Source organism: Leuciscus leuciscus (assembly GCF_965113295.1).
Source record: "Leuciscus leuciscus genome assembly, chromosome: 10".
In the NCBI taxonomy this organism is placed as follows: domain Eukaryota; kingdom Metazoa; phylum Chordata; class Actinopteri; order Cypriniformes; family Leuciscidae; genus Leuciscus; species Leuciscus leuciscus.
In genome coordinates, this window is record NC_138734.1 from 1,129,464 (window position 1) to 1,147,015 (window position 17,552).

The 17,552-nt window shown below is 42.5% G+C and overlaps 2 protein-coding genes across 3 annotated transcripts in view; one reads left to right on the forward strand and one right to left on the reverse strand.

Moving 5' to 3' along the window:
* Positions 1–14,688, forward strand: part of cttn (cortactin) — a 21,546-nt gene extending 6,858 nt beyond the window's left edge. For both annotated transcript variants that reach the window (XM_082182236.1, XM_082182237.1), the window contains exons 3-15: positions 1,713–1,786; positions 2,411–2,540; positions 4,113–4,223; positions 4,317–4,371; positions 4,893–5,003; positions 5,081–5,191; positions 6,396–6,506; positions 8,224–8,279; positions 8,447–8,516; positions 11,028–11,176; positions 11,642–11,774; positions 12,149–12,217; positions 13,554–14,688. In XM_082182236.1, the coding sequence (XP_082038362.1) occupies positions 1,713–1,786; positions 2,411–2,540; positions 4,113–4,223; positions 4,317–4,371; positions 4,893–5,003; positions 5,081–5,191; positions 6,396–6,506; positions 8,224–8,279; positions 8,447–8,516; positions 11,028–11,176; positions 11,642–11,774; positions 12,149–12,217; positions 13,554–13,690 (1,317 nt within the window). In that variant the 3' untranslated portion in view covers positions 13,691–14,688. The remainder of the gene's footprint in view (positions 1–1,712; positions 1,787–2,410; positions 2,541–4,112; positions 4,224–4,316; positions 4,372–4,892; positions 5,004–5,080; positions 5,192–6,395; positions 6,507–8,223; positions 8,280–8,446; positions 8,517–11,027; positions 11,177–11,641; positions 11,775–12,148; positions 12,218–13,553) is intronic.
* Positions 14,403–17,552, reverse strand: part of shank2a (SH3 and multiple ankyrin repeat domains 2a) — a 78,094-nt gene continuing 74,944 nt past the window's right edge. Inside the window, exon 22 of the mRNA XM_082182140.1 lies at positions 14,403–17,087. Coding sequence (XP_082038266.1) covers positions 16,607–17,087 — 481 coding nt within the window. The 3' untranslated portion in view covers positions 14,403–16,606. The remainder of the gene's footprint in view (positions 17,088–17,552) is intronic.

A 17,552-nucleotide genomic window follows, 5' to 3' on the forward strand; every position in this document is an offset into this window, starting at 1 on the left:
GGCGTTATCGTTATAGTTGTGCTGTGATTCCGTCGTTCCTCAGCGTCGCTACCGTTATAGTTGTGCTGTGATTCCGTCGTTCCTCAGCGGCGTTATCGTTATAGTTGTGCTGTGATTCCGGCGTTCCTCAGTGGCGTTATCGTTATAGTTGTGCTGTGATTCCGTCGTTCCTCAGTGGCGTTATCGTTATAGTTGTGCTGTGATTCCGTCGTTCCTCAGTGGCGTTATTGTTATAGTTGTGCTGTGATTCCGTCGTTCCTCAGAGGCGTTATCGTTATAGTTGTGCTGTGATTCCGTCGTTCCTCTGCGTCGTTATTGTTATAGTTGTGCTGTGATTCCGTCGTTCCTCAGTGGCGTTATTGTTATAGTTGTGCTGTGATTCCGTCGTTCCTCAGCGGCGTTATTGTTATAGTTGTGCTGTGATTCCGTCGTTCCTCAGTGGCGTTATCGTTATAGTTGTGCTGTGATTCCGTCGTTCCTCAGAGGCGTTATCGTTATAGTTGTGCTGTGATTCCGTCGTTCCTCAGAGGCGTTATCGTTATAGTTGTGCTGTGATTCCGTCGTTCCTCAGTGGCGTTATCGTTATAGTTGTGCTGTGATTCCGTCGTTCCTCAGAGGCGTTATCGTTATAGTTGTGCTGTGATTCCGTCGTTCCTCAGCGGCGTTATCGTTATAGTTGTGCTGTGATTCCGTCGTTCCTCAGCGGCGTTATCGTTATAGTTGTGCTGTGATTCCGTCGTTCCTCAGAGGCGTTATCGTTATAGTTGTGCTGTGATTCCGTCGTTCCTCAGCGGCGTTATCGTTATAGTTGTGCTGTGATTCCGTCGTTCATCAGCGGCGTTATCGTTATAGTTGTGCTGTGATTCCGTCGTTCCTCAGAGGCGTTATCGTTATAGTTGTGCTGTGATTCCGTCGTTCATCAGCGGCGTTATCGTTATAGTTTTGCTGTGATTCCGTCGTTCATCAGCGGCGTTATCGTTATAGTTGTGCTGTGATTCCGTCGTTCATCAGCGGCGTTATCGTTATAGTTGTGCTGTGATTCCGTCGTTCATCAGCGGCGTTATCATTATAGTTGTGCTGTGATTCCGTCGTTCATCAGCGGCGTTATCGTTATAGTTGTGCTGTGATTCCGTCGTTCCTCAGTGTCGCTATCGTTATAGTTGTGCTGTGATTCCGTCGTTCCTCAGCGGCGTTATCGTTATAGTTGTGCTGTGATTCCGTCGTTCCTCAGCGGCGTTATCGTTATAGTTGTGCTGTGATTCCGTCGTTCCTCAGTGTCGCTATCGTTATAGTTGTGCTGTGATTCCGTCGTTCCTCAGCGGCGTTATCGTTATAGTTGTGGACTTGCATATTCTCTGACATTTTGAGCGATTGTTAGAACTGCATCTGTCTCGCTCTAGCTCTCGTCTCTGGTGTGATCAAGTCTAAACACTGCAATATAGATGAAATTATGTTAATGAAAAAAAAATATATAATATGACTCGTTTTGTTTGTTTGCTTGGTTTTTAGCCTATATGATATTTGTATTTGTATAATATAATTTTTGCCATGAAAAGACCCGTAGATGCTGACATGGCATTACATAAAACAATCTTTCTATCTACACATTCTTTAGAATAATTAGTCTAATTTTCTATGAAAATTCATATTGTAGTTTTCTTGCTTGTGTGTGTTTCCCCCGCTGATGTCTCACTCTCCCACACACACTCCAGAACGACGTGTCGGAGAAGGAGCAGCGCTGGGGCGCCAAGACCGTGATCGGATCCGGACACCAGGAACACATCGAGTTACTCCAGCTTTTCTTCTAATTCTACAGATCCTTCTCTACTAATACAGTCAAACCAGCGCTTACTCACACTCACATTATCAGCCGATATTTGACTGGTTTTGTCCGTCCTTCTGTTAGACTGTCTCACACATGAATTATGTTGAATATCTGTCAGCTGTTAAATTTAACTACACAATTAGATAATACCAGTTTAGCTCAACCAATCACCAAGCAATGCTTCATTGTGTTCAGTCTGTGTGTAAAAAGAGCATTAGCAATTAAAGAAAACACACTTCAGCAAAACATGATCAGCTCAAAGTGTCCCAATCATTTCTGGTCCCACATTGTTCTAAATGTCACTGGTAGTCCCTGGATGAAGAATATTTGGGTATAATATGTCACAGTTTACTTTATTCTGCTCTCCTCACTCACATTAATGAACTATAGTGTCCTGATCACACTAGTGACACATATCACACATTATATCTGGTGTCTGAGTAATGTTTGCTTTGACAGTATATAAAGATATTCTTTGATTATATAACAAATGTAATAATTCTCATGTAATGCATGTCTGTTATCATTGACATAGAGCGTGTTTCCAGGTGATGATGTAGAGCGTGTGCTTCTGTGATTTGTCAGTATCCATAAGCTGCGCGAGCGAGTGTCAAGTGAACATAGCGACCTGAAGCAGAAGGAGCTCGCCGACATGCCGAAAGCTTCTCACGGGTACGGGGGCAAGTTCGGCCTGCAGCAGGACCGCATGGACAAGGTACACACACTCACACACACACAGACTCTCACACACACACACACACACACACACACACACACACACACACACACACACACACACACACACACACACACACACACACACACACACACACACACACACACACACACACACACACACACACACACACACACACACACACACACACACACACACACACACACACACACACACACACTCACTCACTCACTCACTCACTCACTCACACACACACACCTTTCACCCCCTTTTGATGCAAATTATTGTAAAGCTATATGCAAATGTGTGTATCCTCAGTCCGGTGGATCGCTCGGTTACCAGACCTCACGCCTCAGCTCAAATCATGGCATGACATTTACATTTGATAATTTAGCAGAGGCTTTTATCCAAAGCGACTTACAAATGAGGAGAGCAACAGAAGCAGTCAAACCAACAACAGGGAAACAATATGCAAATGTCGTGACCAGTCTCAGTTAGAGCAGTGCAGCACATGTAGCAGTGTTTCTTTGTTTTTATATATATAATAGATATAGAATAGTAAGTGTTTGTATGAATAGGTGAAGTGTGGATGATAAAGATGCGTCTTCAGCCGTTTGTTCAGCTAAAAGGTTGTGCTTTAATCTGATGTGCTTTGGTCAGAGGTGACAATAACACAAGCAGAGTGTGGTGTCAGTGTGCCGAAGCGTTGCAGAGATGCAGAGATGTAGAGATGCTGCCTCAGAGGCGTTTTGGCATCAGTCATCAAATTAGTTGATACGGTATACGAAAACGGTTTCATCTATCGGTACGAAATCCATAACTTTTAGTCATTTATTCTATATTAGAGAACTGTCTATCGCTCGGCTGCTGCACCACATCTAATAGACCGGTTTGGGGATTTTTGGCCAAACCGTTCAGAAGTTATGAGCAAAAATTTACATTTTTCATATCTCCTGAACACTAGGTGGCACTGCGCTGAAACTGTGTTGGATTCCCCAGGCCATGGTTGTCGTAAACACACACCAAGTTTGGTCAGAATATGCTAAAGAGTTGCAGAGATATAGCCTCACATTCATTTTGGCGTCAGATTCGTTTGAGCTTTATTTGAGAACAGTTTGACGAATCGACTTGGTCTGAAGATGATGGACTAGGAGGCGTTCGAAGTAGAAATGTATTCATGACGGAGCTGGATTGTACGGATTGCTGCACGATTAATCATTTCGCAATCGCGATGTCAAGCCTATGCGATTATATGACGCAACATACGTACAGATTGTACTATAATATATCAGTCAGGTCTTCTGAGAGTCCGTGGAGTTCTGTGATGTGGACCTTCCACTGCTGATCGCTCCGGACTGAAGTGTGTGTTGTGTTCCTGACGTGTGTGTTGTGTTGTGTTCCTGACGTGTGTGTTGTGTTGTGTTCCTGACGTGTGTGTTGTGTTGTGTTCCTGACGTGTGTGTTGTGTTGTGTTCCTGACGTGTGTGTTGTGTTGTGTTCCTGACGTGTGTGTTGTGTTCCTGACGTGTGTGTTGTGTTCCTGAAGTGTGTGTTGTGTCACTGAAGTGTGTGTTGTGTTCCCGTGCTCAGTCTGCTGTTGGCCACGAGTATCAGAGCAAGCTGTCCAAGCACTGCTCCCAGACCGACACCTCCAAGGGTTTCGGAGGAAAGTTCGGCGTGGAAGCGGATCGTGTCGACCAGGTAATCCGTCAGATCTTCAGCCAGTGTTTCTGCGCTCAGACTACATCTGTTCACTCGTGTGTGTGTGTGTGTGTGTGTGTGTATGTTCTGCAGTCGGCCATGGGCTTTGAGTACGCTGGGAAGACTGAGAAACACGCCTCGCAGAAAGGTCAGTCTCTCTTGCTCTTTTTCTTTCCTTCCTTATTTTTATGAGCTATCCTACATCCATGATCAACATTCACTTATGTTCTGCTCTTGACTCTGAGTCTTACACTCAGTGAGTTTGACTTTCTTTCATCCATTGGTAATGTTGGTTTACTATTTCTGAAGCATCACAAAGACACTTGACTTCACAATCTTCAAAAATCACAATCAGACTTTATATAGGTAGATATGTAGAGAGCAGAATGAAGATTGTAATTAATGAATGAATGTTTATTCTCTGAAGACTTCTGATAATCAGCCAAGCAGGTACAGTCATCACCTGATCCTCGTAATCTCAAAATGAACGAAGATCATCTAGTTAATTTACTCTAACTCGTATATCTGTCTGTGACTTAATTCCATACGACGAGAAACATTTATCCAGATTCTCTAATATAACGTCCTCAGTGTGGTGTAGATCTCAGCAGTGGTGTAAATCTCAGCAGTGGCGTCTGCTCATGTTGTGTTGTTCCTCCACTGCTCCAGATTACGCCACTGGGTTCGGCGGCCGCTACGGCGTTCAGGCGGACCGCGTGGACCAGAGCGCCGTTGGCTTCGACTACCAGGGGAAGACGGAAAAACACGAGTCTCAGAAAGGTTCGCTCCCACTTCCCCGCCTCACATACTTGTCTGTGTTTGGCCATGTCTGCATTATTGTCGTCTGAAATCTACAGATTATGCTAAAGGCTTTGGTGGCAAATTTGGAGTGGAGACGGATAAAGTGGACAAGAGCGCCATGGGCTTCGAGTACCAGGGCAAGACGGAGAAACACGAGTCCCAGAAAGGTTTGTGTCACAGTTTGACAAAGTTTGACTTCTGTTTAAATGTACAGGTTTATAAAAGATTTTAGTGTAATTCCATAAGAACAGAAGGTAGAGATAATAATAATAATAATAATAATTATAAATATAGCCGCAAGCGTCAGTCATTGACTACGTTTACATGCAGCCAATATCCGGGTTATGGTCGGGTTAGAGTCACTATTTGGGTTTCTGAAACATTCGGAATAACGCGTTTACATGCGTGAGCAGAGAGAGTTACTCCTGTATACATGGAATTTACAATATCCCGATGTAAACGGCGACGCACGGTTAGCGTCTGGACGTACGGACTTCCTTAAGACGCAATATGCGTCATTTCCGATTCTTTTTCCTGTATCCAAAGACAACAACAACAGCAGCAGCACGCGGATAATGAATAGTTCGGGGCAGATAGCGATCACCTTTGTTTGCGCTTTCCTCCTCGCTCCAAAAGTGTGGTGCTGTGCTGCGTCTCGCCATGTTTACCTCTACTTCTTGTTTACTTCCGGTATACTGCACGCGGGTTTCTGTATGCGGCGTCTCTACTCAAAAGACCAAGATTCCTTGCGAATAGAACATGCGCAGAACACAAATCAATGTCCCTTTTGATGGGGATATGCCGATACGCGTTTACATGACCAAATATTCGGGTTAGAAAGGGGGTACCCCAGGTATAATATCCGGGTTTTTAAAAACCGGGATATGAGCATATCCGGGTTTTTGCCGGTGTTTACATGGCCGTGCGCGACCGGGTTATTGCTAATATCCCGGTTTTGAACGGGTTATTGGCTGCATGTAAACGTAGTCACTGAGGTCTAAGCACTAATGGCTCATCTGGATGATTAGGAATCAATTTGAAATGTTTCTGTCCAACATAAAAAAAATTTCATGGATCATGTGCTTTCATTTCATCATTTACTAATACGTTGTTAAAATCAATAGTTGTCTGTTATTATTATTTAATGGACCTGAGCTAATATGAACTAACAATAAACAGTTGTTTTTTATATGAACTAGTGTTAACAAATAAATACTGTAACCAAAGGATTGCTCATAGTTAGTTAGTGCATCAAATAATGGAACCTGATTGTAAAGTGTAACCATGGATGTGGCAGGCTTGTTATTTAGTAGATTTATTAGTTAATGTCACATTTAGACGGTGACGTCTCATCTGTTGTTTGCGTGTCAGACTATGTGAAGGGTTTCGGAGGGAAGTTTGGCGTTCAGACGGACCGTCAGGATAAGTCTGCGATGGGATGGGATCACCAGGAGAAACTGCAGCTGCACGAGTCACAGAAAGGTAACACACACACACACACACACACACACACACACACACACACACACACACACACACACACACACACACACACACACACACACACACACACACACACCACCACTGGTGTCATCATACCTTAAGTATGTATCGAGGAACAAAAACGGGACATCCTGGTCCCAGTCAGGAGTTTTGTACACGTTGCAACTTAAGTATAGATTAAGATATGCAAATGTAAGACTGGCATCAGCGATTATTCCAAGGTTCATTATTTTTCTTTGAAACTCCAAAACCGAGCCATCAACAGACAGAGTTAGCCTCAGCTGAACCAGCTTTGGGAAGTTGGTGGGAGGAACCAACATAACATAACTTCAGTTTTACCACTAGTCAAACAGAGTCATCTTGATCTTAGAAACACATCCTGATTTACATCTGGTTTAGAATGTATGTAGATTTTAGTATCTCAGCATAAAAGTGATAATGAAGGCCGAACGATTGCAACAGATGCCCAAGTGGTGACGAGTATAAATGAAAGAGTAAGGGGCCTAAAACTGAGCCCTGAGGAACACCAGTGATCTCTGACCTGTCACCACCCATGGCAATGAACTGGGAACCGTCAGTAAAATTGGATGTAAACCAGTTTAAAGGTGTCTCCGAAACACCGAAAGCACTTTCAATGTTGGTAAGAAAAAGACTATGATCAACAGTAAGCTCTGAGATCGAGAAGGATGAGAGTGGAAATGCTGCCATAAACACGTCATTGGTGACCCTGACCAGAGCCAGAAACCTGCCTGAAGGAGTTCGAGGAGATTATTGACTGTACGATGGTTATACAAGTGAGAGGCATCAATGCATTCTAGTATTTTTGCCCAAAACTGAAGATTTGAAATGGGCAAGAAATCGTCCAGGGAGCGTTCGTTCTTATTTTTTTATTATTATTTTTTGGTACTGCTGTTACTGGAACAACCCCAGTCTGCATTGAATCGTTATTCTACTGAGGACCGTAGGGCACAAAACATCAAAGCGGGATTTAAATAAACTGATGGGAATAGAATCAATCAAGCAAGTGGTGTATTTCACACTCGATGCCTCCGTTTCGAGAGCCTCAGGATCGAGCTGTGAGTGGAGGACCGGAAAAACCAGAAGGATTACATAGTGAGGCAGGTGTCAGTTTAACAAGTGAAGAAAGGATTTACACAACTGTTGAGAAGCAGGCAGGGCTGATATCAGCATTAACCTGAAGCAGTCTATTTATAGTTTAGAACAAATGTCTGTGATTTCCTTGATTGTTTTCAATAATCTGGAAAGAATAAGCTGATCTTTCAGACTCAGTTAATGCCCTGTACTCAGGACTACCCAGAAGATCCTCCCAGGTTTGATAATGGACATCATGCCGGTCAAGTGTTGGATTCAGATTCAGATTCAGGAGCAGAGCGGGCGAATGAAGCATTACAGGACTTTAAAGGAGCAAATGAGTAGCAAGTGCATTATTAAACTGTGATATATTATCCACCAAACAAAGTTAAAGTATACAGATCACTTAAAGTGGAAACAACTGAAGTGGAAAAATCTGATCAATAGGTTAGTGTCGACAGATGAACACTGGGACACGAACGAGCCGTTTGCCTTTGCAATGAGTCGGGCCTGTCAAGTAGACTCAGACATTCCTTGGCTTTCACTTCAGTCAACATTTATGTAACATTTTGTAAAATTTTGTAAAAAAATGTCATCATTATAGATTATTCCAAAGGCTTTGGAGGGAAGTATGGTGTGCAGAAGGACCGAATGGACAAGGTACATTTATCATTATAATGAACATAGAGATTACATTTCTGTTTCTTTTTTAACATGACATTCAGATCCAGAAATACGGTTGTGAAAACTGTGTGTTTGTATTCACTTCCTTTTTGAAAGCGCAGTGTTTCTCATCATGATGGTGTGTGTTTTACTGTTGTCATCAGAGCGCAGGCACGTTTGAGGAGGTGGAGAAGCCGAGCACAGCGTATCAGAAGACCCGTCCCGTCGAAGCAGGTCAGAACAACTGTGTCCAGTGCTTTAGAGCCAGGGGTGCGCAGAACTGGGGGTAAAAATGAACGATGCGCTCCAGAAAACGTGGAGGGAAGCGCTTTTGAGTACCAACATTTTTGGGGACACGTTTACTTACTGGAGCAGGATTTTTCTCCATCTCTGGTAATATAGCAGTCATGATTAGAGCAGCACAGTATAAGGTTTTAGCATCGATATTGCGATGTGACTATTTCACGAATACGCACATCGCAGGATGTGTGATGTCATGCACGTATAGGGATCTTAGTTGATCGGTTTCGGTTCGGAACGCATGCGATTCGTGGAAGTTTACCCATCATGGAGTGCAAGGTTATCATGTGTTTTTAAGTCCTGTCAGTTTAAACATCAAGCGCAAGAACAAGACTGGAACACACACACACACACACACACACACACACACACACACACACACACACACACACACACACACACACACACACACACACACACACACACTCACACTCACTCACAGACACGCAGACATCATGTGAACGCTGAATTCTCTTCTCTTGAGCCTGAACCATGGCTTGGACAGACACATGCACGCAAAATTAAGTCAAAATGCATATCTTGGCGAGTATCCTCATAAACGCAGTCGGTTCTGTGCTGTGGACAACTGAGAGAGAAGACCGGATGCGTATCATATGCATAAGATCCCTCATTTGTCTTAAAGTGACGGCAGCCTAATAGACCCACAGCTGTTCTTAAACCCAGTGTTAATCAAACAACAAAAGAGAAAGAGAAAATCACTTTTATAGTGACTAGGGGTGACCCCGAATAGTCGAAGATTCGATGCTTCGATAGGAGGAGCCTGATTCGACTACCGATCTCACGGTCGAATCTTCACAGAGGTGTTATGAAACGAGGATCATGCCACTTTGGCTATATGAGGGCGCTCAATGTCTGATTTCACATAGAACTACCGGTTTTCTGTCAATACGTTAACATTCAGCCTATTATGATAATGCTGTATATAAATATGTGCAAAGAAAGAAGCTTTAAATAAATATTTTTTAACGTGCGTGAATAAATCCAAACACCCCGTGACAGATTTAAGTTTCACTTTCAATCCGTGACCGACAGAGGAGCGTCTTCGCGGCAAGGATTTAAATCTTTAACAATGTCTGGGATAAGAAAATCTAAAGTGTGTATGTACACCATCAGAAAGGATATTCTCCAAGGCTGGATTTAGCATCAGGAAAACCATGATCGCACTTCTGCCGGCCAACGTTAACAAGCTGGTTTTCCACGGGACATTCTAAAATGCTTAACGTGAAAAAAGCTTTTAAAACGCTTAAAAGGCACTTTAACGTGGCTTAATGTACACAGTACACACTTTATTAAGAAACCATACTATGTGTAGATAAGCAGATGAACCCAGAATATGAACACAATGCGTTCCTCCTATAGTAAAGTGTTTTCATATTTTAATTGAACTATTTTAGGAGATTAAGTCGTTAAACGTTTTTCACGTTAAGTGTTTTAGAATGTAGGCTATTTTATCCGCGCACACAATTTGAAAAGACTCCAACGGACACAGAGTGAAAGACTGGATTTGTTCTCTCGATCAGGTATAGGGTACAAGTGATTTCAAAACTTTTCAGCTGGTTCTAATTTGATTTGTGGATGCTGTGAACATGTTTAGCTGAAGACTGCCACTCCAGTTTAGCATTTATTGTTGTTTCTGCAGTTAAAAAGACAAAGTTGAAAATTCTGGCTACTATCGTTATTTTAATCATTTATTTATTTTAATTTTATTTATTGATCTGTCAGGGTTATCTAATCTAACTATTTGTGGCTTGTGTTTTGAATATATGTTCCCCTGCACTTTAGGCATTTTGCACACATTTGCTCCTCATCTTGTGACTTGATTCTGATTTATTTCGTTTTGTATTTTTATTTATTAGAAAGGTATATTCTGTTCTAATTTAATTCAGTAAATTAATTGTTTATTTTTTCGGTGCATCGATGTTGTGCTGTACTTAGAGCCTGCTCGCACAGGTAATTTAGCCGATTTAATTTGATTTGCATGTGAAATGTAAATCCTGTCTGCAGTGTGGCCTTTCTGGAGTTATTTATGTTATTTCTTAGTTTTATTGATCCAAAATGTTTTTATACATTTTCTTCTATATCTTTGTGTGATTTTCTGTACATCGTGGCTTTGAAATGTTAAAGCCCCGCCCCCAGCCCCACCCCCATACACATGATTCGACTATTAGTCGACTATAGGCAAGACTTGACGATTCTGATTCGACTATGAAAATCCATAGTCGGGGACACCCCTAATAGTGACACAGATTTTACACAGATAAATTGTATTGATAACATTAATTATATTTAATTTACACAGTGAAGACTATAGACTTATTTTACAATTGATTATTCAATTACTGAATACAATATTACTGAATACAGTTAGACTTGCCTGGTTATAACGCTTCATAGCGCTCGAGTGAAGCCTGTGCTCTTGTTTAGCCGGGAACAGCGCCGGCAGCATCAAGGCTCGCTTCGAGAACATCGCTAAGCAGAAGGAGGAGGAGGACCAGAAGAGAGCAGAAGAAGAGCGCGCTCGACGACAGGCCAAGGAGAAGCAGGAGCAGGAGGAGGCGCGCAGCAAGCTCAAGGTACACACACACACACACACACACACACGACAGGCCAAGGAGAAGCAGGGGCAGGAGGAGGCGCGCAGCAAACTCAAGGTACACACACACTGACACACACACGACAGGCCAAGGAGGAGCAGGAGGAGGCGCACAGCAAGCTCAAGGTATACACACACACACACACACGACAGGCCAAGGAGAAGCAGGGGCAGGAGGAGGCGCGCAGCAAACTCAAGGTACACACACACACACACACACACACACACACGACAGGCCAAGGAGAAGCAGGAGCAGGAGGAGGCGCGCAGCAAGCTCAAGGTACACACACACACACACACACACACACGACAGGCCAAGGAGAAGCAGGAGGAGCATGTGTTCACGGCGCCCTCTTGTGGCCCGCTGGTGTAAAGCACTGGTTCTCCAGCATGAGTGTGTCATGAGCTGCAGGACCTCATGCGAGGTGTGTTTGGTGTGTGTTAGGCGGAGCCCGTCAGCGAGCCGGTGGCGAACGTGTACGAGCTGGAGCCGGTCTCAGCAGAACCCACGTATGAAGAGCCGGCTCAGGAGGAGCTGTACCTGAGCCCTGAGCCCGACGAGCAGATCCAGACCTCAGGTGCGCCACACTTCTACTCTACAGCCAACTAAACCCACACATACGAGCATCTTCCTGGCTCTCTCTATTTCTCAGGAAACTTCCTACTGTCATACATCCATGTCTTTATGAACATCATACATGAGTAGCATTGCTGCACTTTTGTAAAGTTATTTTAAAACAACAATTTGTTTCCTGTTATTTTTTTATATATTCTTTTTTATTTTCTGGCTGTTTGATTATAGTGGCAGTGGCCTGTAAAAATGGATCCATCTCAAAACCATCAGATTGAGAATAATAAGCCGAAGCACTGTTCACCAATGCTCATCTGCAGTGTGTGTGTGTGTGTGTGTGTGTGTGTGTGTGTGTGTGTGTGTGTGGGGGGGGGGGTTCAGGTGCTCAGCCGGACGAGTATGGAGAGGATCTCGGTGTGACTGCCGTCGCTCTGTACGACTATCAGGCTGGTAAGAGAACGCTTTGATGGCTTTGAGTTCACAGACTGATGAGATCAGTGTATTGCACTGAACCGTTATGTAATGTTCGGGTCATTTTGACAAGGTTCCTTTTCTTGGAAATGCTAATTGATGTTATCGCATCGGACTAAACCTCACTGACCGACTGACGGGCTCGCTCAGGGTATGACAGCTGTGATCAGGGTACATCAGGGCTAAAGGTGCATCTTAAGAGAACACGTGCTTTTTACTCCCAGAGTGCATGACTGCAGAAAATACACAACAGTGGTTCGTTTTGTTAAAAAACGTATAAATGAATGAGGTCTTTAACCACAGAGACACACAGCACTGATCCAAACACTGCAGCTAATGTTTAATGTTTTTAATAATGTCTAAGTTAATCCTTAGTGCAGAAACAGTAAAGATTATGAAAGCATTGAAGGAGATCCCATAATAATTGAATAGAGTTACAGTAGTCACAATAACATATATCTCATTATATGATATGATTAGTATCATATTTTTTTAAATATGATGTTTTCATTATAAATATGGTGATTATCTCCAAGGCGGACTCCCCACTTATCCCATCTGAATCTATCCATGTCATGTCAACACACGGGAATATCCTTCTGTCCATCCATTATTTGATGATGATGATGATGATGATATAGCATGATGTTTTTTAAATGAAACAATACTTTCTGCCATACGGAGCATATAACAGGGGATCGGTTCAGTCTCTTTACATCGTGCTTCATATAAGATAATTACAGATATTACTGGAGTACATGTTACAAGAAAATACAGTTTCAGTCTTTCTACTTCAACATTTCACGTTTCATTCAGTGTCACATATGGAAGCTTGTTTCTGTTGATAGCAAGGAATCAAAATTGAGAAAAGTTACCGCTACCTTTTATTTGTTTTCTTCACAATTACGAAAAGTCTGAATTGTGAGGAAAAAAGTTGCAATAATGGAGGTTTGTTTCCACCTGGGAATAAAAAATAAAAAAGTAGACTTTCTCTCTAAAAAAATGTTCTTCTTACAAATGAGTTTTTATATCTTGCAATTCTGACTTGCATTCTTGAGTTTATAACTTGCAATTCTGAGAAAAAGTTGCAATATCCTTTTTTTTTTTTTTTTTTTTTTTTCATGGCGGAAACAAGCTTTAATAATTACTTGCCGTTTCTTTGCAATTATTTGTGAAATTGAAACAGTTTTCACTCAGATAATTGTAGTAAAAGTAAATCCTGCATTTAATTGTTTTTCATTTGTTATAGTTTTTTAATTGCACATGTGCCTCTTTGGAGCAGGAAGTGATGTAACGCGCCTCTGTTTCTCCCCAGCGGGTGATGATGAGATTTCCTTTGACCCAGACGACATCATCACCAACATCGAGATGATTGATGAGGGCTGGTGGAGGGGTGTGTGTCGGGGCTCGTACGGACTCTTCCCAGCCAATTACGTGGAAGTTCGACAATAGACTCACTCGTTCCAGGCGGAGCATCAGCCCTCGCCTCCATGCTTCCTTCATCAGCTTCCTCTTCCTTCATCAGCTTCCTCTTCCTTCATCAGCTTCCTCTTCTTCCTCCTCTTCCTCTTCTTCCTCTTCTTCCTCTTCTTTCTGTCTCGCGCGGGCATTCGCTGGTCTCTCGTCTCAACGCTCGCGTCCCGTTTCCGTCAGTAGGCCTGAGTAGATGCCTCTGCCAATAGAGATTTATGACACTTCTGAGAGCGTACACACACACACACACACACACACACACACACACACACACACACACACACACACACACACACACACACACACACACACACACACACACACACGATGTGTGTGAGATAAGAGAGTAGACCAAAGATCAGAGATCTTCTGGTGTCTTTGAGAGTAAATCATGCACAAGTGCGGCTTCTTGGCGACTCTTAAAGCTGCGTCCGTACGAACACTTCTGTTCATTTTAGTGTCTTTTTTTTGCAGTGTTGAAATGGGGAACAAATTAATTATGTTTGAAAATATGAATGAAGGCCAAAACGTGATGCCATAATAATCACTGCTGGAAATGGCAGTGATGGAAACGGTTTATAAGAATCATTTTAATGGTATTTGAAGGGTTGTGTGTTTAATCAGATGCTAATGTCTTGTGTGTATGAGTGATTCGCGTCGTCTCGTGCTTCTGATTCGTCTGTAAAGTCTGTCAGGTGTTCGGCCACATCTGGACTCGCTCTTGATGTGCAGGACACGTCGATGTTTCTGTGAGCGCATGGCGTTTCTGTTTCTGACAGCCCAATTATATCACACGACAATCCGCACCGGTGCAGTCGAGCTAATACTGGATACTAGCAACCGCTAATGACATAATCTGGTTTGCAGTTTTAGTTAAGTAACCTTTTCAAACAAATTGTCTGTGCTTATCTATACTGGCTCTCTTTACAAGGCTGTTTTATAAGAAACATCATTTAAGAATAAAAAAATAAATAAAACTGCTGTTTTTTGGTATTTTTCCCAATCCATGATGCGGCCACACGTGTGAAACTTCACTTCTCTGTTAGTAATTGTAATAAAGTGCACATGTTTGTAAGACACATTGAGGCACATGACCAGAGCAATATTTATTTATTTCACATTTAGTCGCCATACAAGGTGTAAATGCACTCATTCCACAAATCCTACAATACGTTTTCTTGGTCATTGCAATGAGTTTCTACTTTAGAAGGTCTTTAACAACATTAACAGTGCGAACACAAGTCTTCACATGTAGAAAGCAAAGTAAAGCAACATGGGCTGAAGTCAAAGGGGAAAATCATAGCTAAACAACAGAACAAGTGCATAGATATAAGGTGAATATTGTGCTTATGATGTGGCAGGTACATTATCTAAATATATACAGTATGCATTAATCATCGTATAAATATACTGCGTTTTGGATTTGCTCTATTAATAATCTAACAAATATACCCATTTTATTCAAACATTTGACTTTTTTGGCAAACCACAGTTCAGTGGGAACAACACCATTGAAACAGCATTATAAAAGGCAATATAATTATATAAATCCAAAATACACTTACTCTATTATATTATATTACTCTATATATGTAAAAACGACTTGTTCACAGTAGCAGCAGTATATTGGCAAACCGTTGGTCAAGAAAGGCTTGCAATTTAAAATTCCTGGCCCACATTTTTAAAAATATTGTGGTGTATATTCACTCATACTCAGATCTCGCTTCTCTTCAGGGATATCGCCACTGTCAGGACAAGATAAAAAAGTAATTCTCACAATCAATTTGTACATGCACTCTGCATGCTGGCTAACAGTTTATATGTTAAGAAACATGATTCCAAGTTTAATAACAGCTTAAAACATCCTCTAAACTGGCTTATGGATCTCTAAAGCTGCAGCTCATACTAAAGTAGGGGGAATTTCCACTTCATGCCGATCTACTTTCTCAATGTGTTGTTCATCCATGCATACGCTTAATTATTTGACTGTGATTTAATCAAAATGCCACAACTGGATCTTTCAGTGAAACAACATACATGTACAAAAATTCAATAATTTGGTGCACGACCAATCAACCGCAAGCTTGCATTTAAATCTGCCTCCATCCCATTGATCCACAGTACAAAATAGAGGAAAAAACCTGTTGCTTCTTTAATGTGCAGCAGCCGCATTATTATAGATGTTCTGTGCACAATAATTAGGCCTGATATCAGAACTGTGCCACAACTCTCATTTAGAAACACTCTTCCTCTCAAGCCTTAGTCATCCAATGAACATAGTTCAGAATCGACCTTCAAATCACCAAATTACCTAAAATAAATAGGTGAGCCAAAAGTTGCTGAAAAATGTGTTTGGTCGGGATGCTTGCGTGTATTTTGTAGCATTCATTTTTGCCATCAGGATCAAACATGGCCAAGGCTGTACGTGACGTCTTGTCCTCATGCAGTCTCATTGAAAACAAGAAGCATCATGAACAAAGGTCCTGAATGTGTGGATGTACCCAACGTTTACTTAGGGTTCATGGTCAAGCCTGAGTGAATCCAGTGTTTTCAGGTAGCCTCATTTTATAAGGACGAACTGTCCACGTTTTCTGCAACAACATACAGAACGCTTACAGATAACATCTGAGATGAAATATTCCTGTATCAAAGGTAAAAAAGGACCTCCCAGCTCTGCTGGTTACAGTTGCTCCTGATATTACAATGAAGCTTCGGATCATAAGAACGAGTCCAAGTAGACTTGTTCCTGAGTGCAGTTTTTGTTCATTGGTTCTTATAGTTACTCTGACCACATCATCATCCCACAAATTCCAGCAGGAGATGCAGCACAGACTGATAAACATTGGAGAAGACGAGGGATTGATCGAGTCCCTATCCACGCCCAGCATCATACCTTTACCTGTCCATTAGAAGTTTGAGACCCCTCTCAATGTTCATCCGGTGCCCAACACGGGTGACACCCAAGTCTACAAGGTCTTCTTTTTGGAGGTTATGAAGGTGGGTGCCCTCAATTTCATTGTCCAAGAAGGCCTTCTTGTGTTCTGCCAAGTTGAGGCTTTCCAGCCAGTCGGCTACATCATGCTTGGTCCAGACTAGGACGGGTTTGTCAGCAAAAGGCTTGTCGGCCGCAGCCTGGAACAGCGTGAGTGGGGACAGCGATTGACTGCTGACTGAGCTGAGGCTGTGGCATTGCTCTGCGTTCACTACAGGTGGAGACACATCAGGTAATGTAGGAGAGCCGGCAGAGACTGGCAGAGAAGAGCTGCGACCCGTTTCAGGAGGACTGGAAGCCTGAGGAGGCAAGTGTGTTGTTGAAGAAGCACAAGAAGTCACTGTGTTGCTGTGTTTGGTCCCTGAGGCTTGGGTCATCCACTCTCTGAGAACACACACACACACACACACACACACACACATGCAGAAAGAGAAGTCAGGTGCTGAACTGGTAGAGGGACTCTTTCAGGCGCGTTAAGGAAAAGAACATTTGTGTTGACAACAACAACACTCACTATTCTGTCAATAAATGTGTCTCAAAGGAGCCCAGACAGCAGCATAGTGTCGGCCCAGATCCGGCCCACATCTGGTACGTGTGGAATCCAGGGATCTGAGCCGATACTATGATGCTGTCTGGGAGACCAGCACTGTGAGTCAAAGGGAATAAAAAAAATTAACCAGTAAGAGGGAATCAAAGGATCACTCAGTTAAAGGAGTAGTTCACCTCAGAATTAAAATTTCCTGATAATTTACTCTCCCCATGTCATCCAAGATGTTCATGTCTTTCTTTTTTCAGTCGAAAAGAAATTAAGGTTTTTGAGGAAAACATTCCAGGATTTTTCCAAATGTG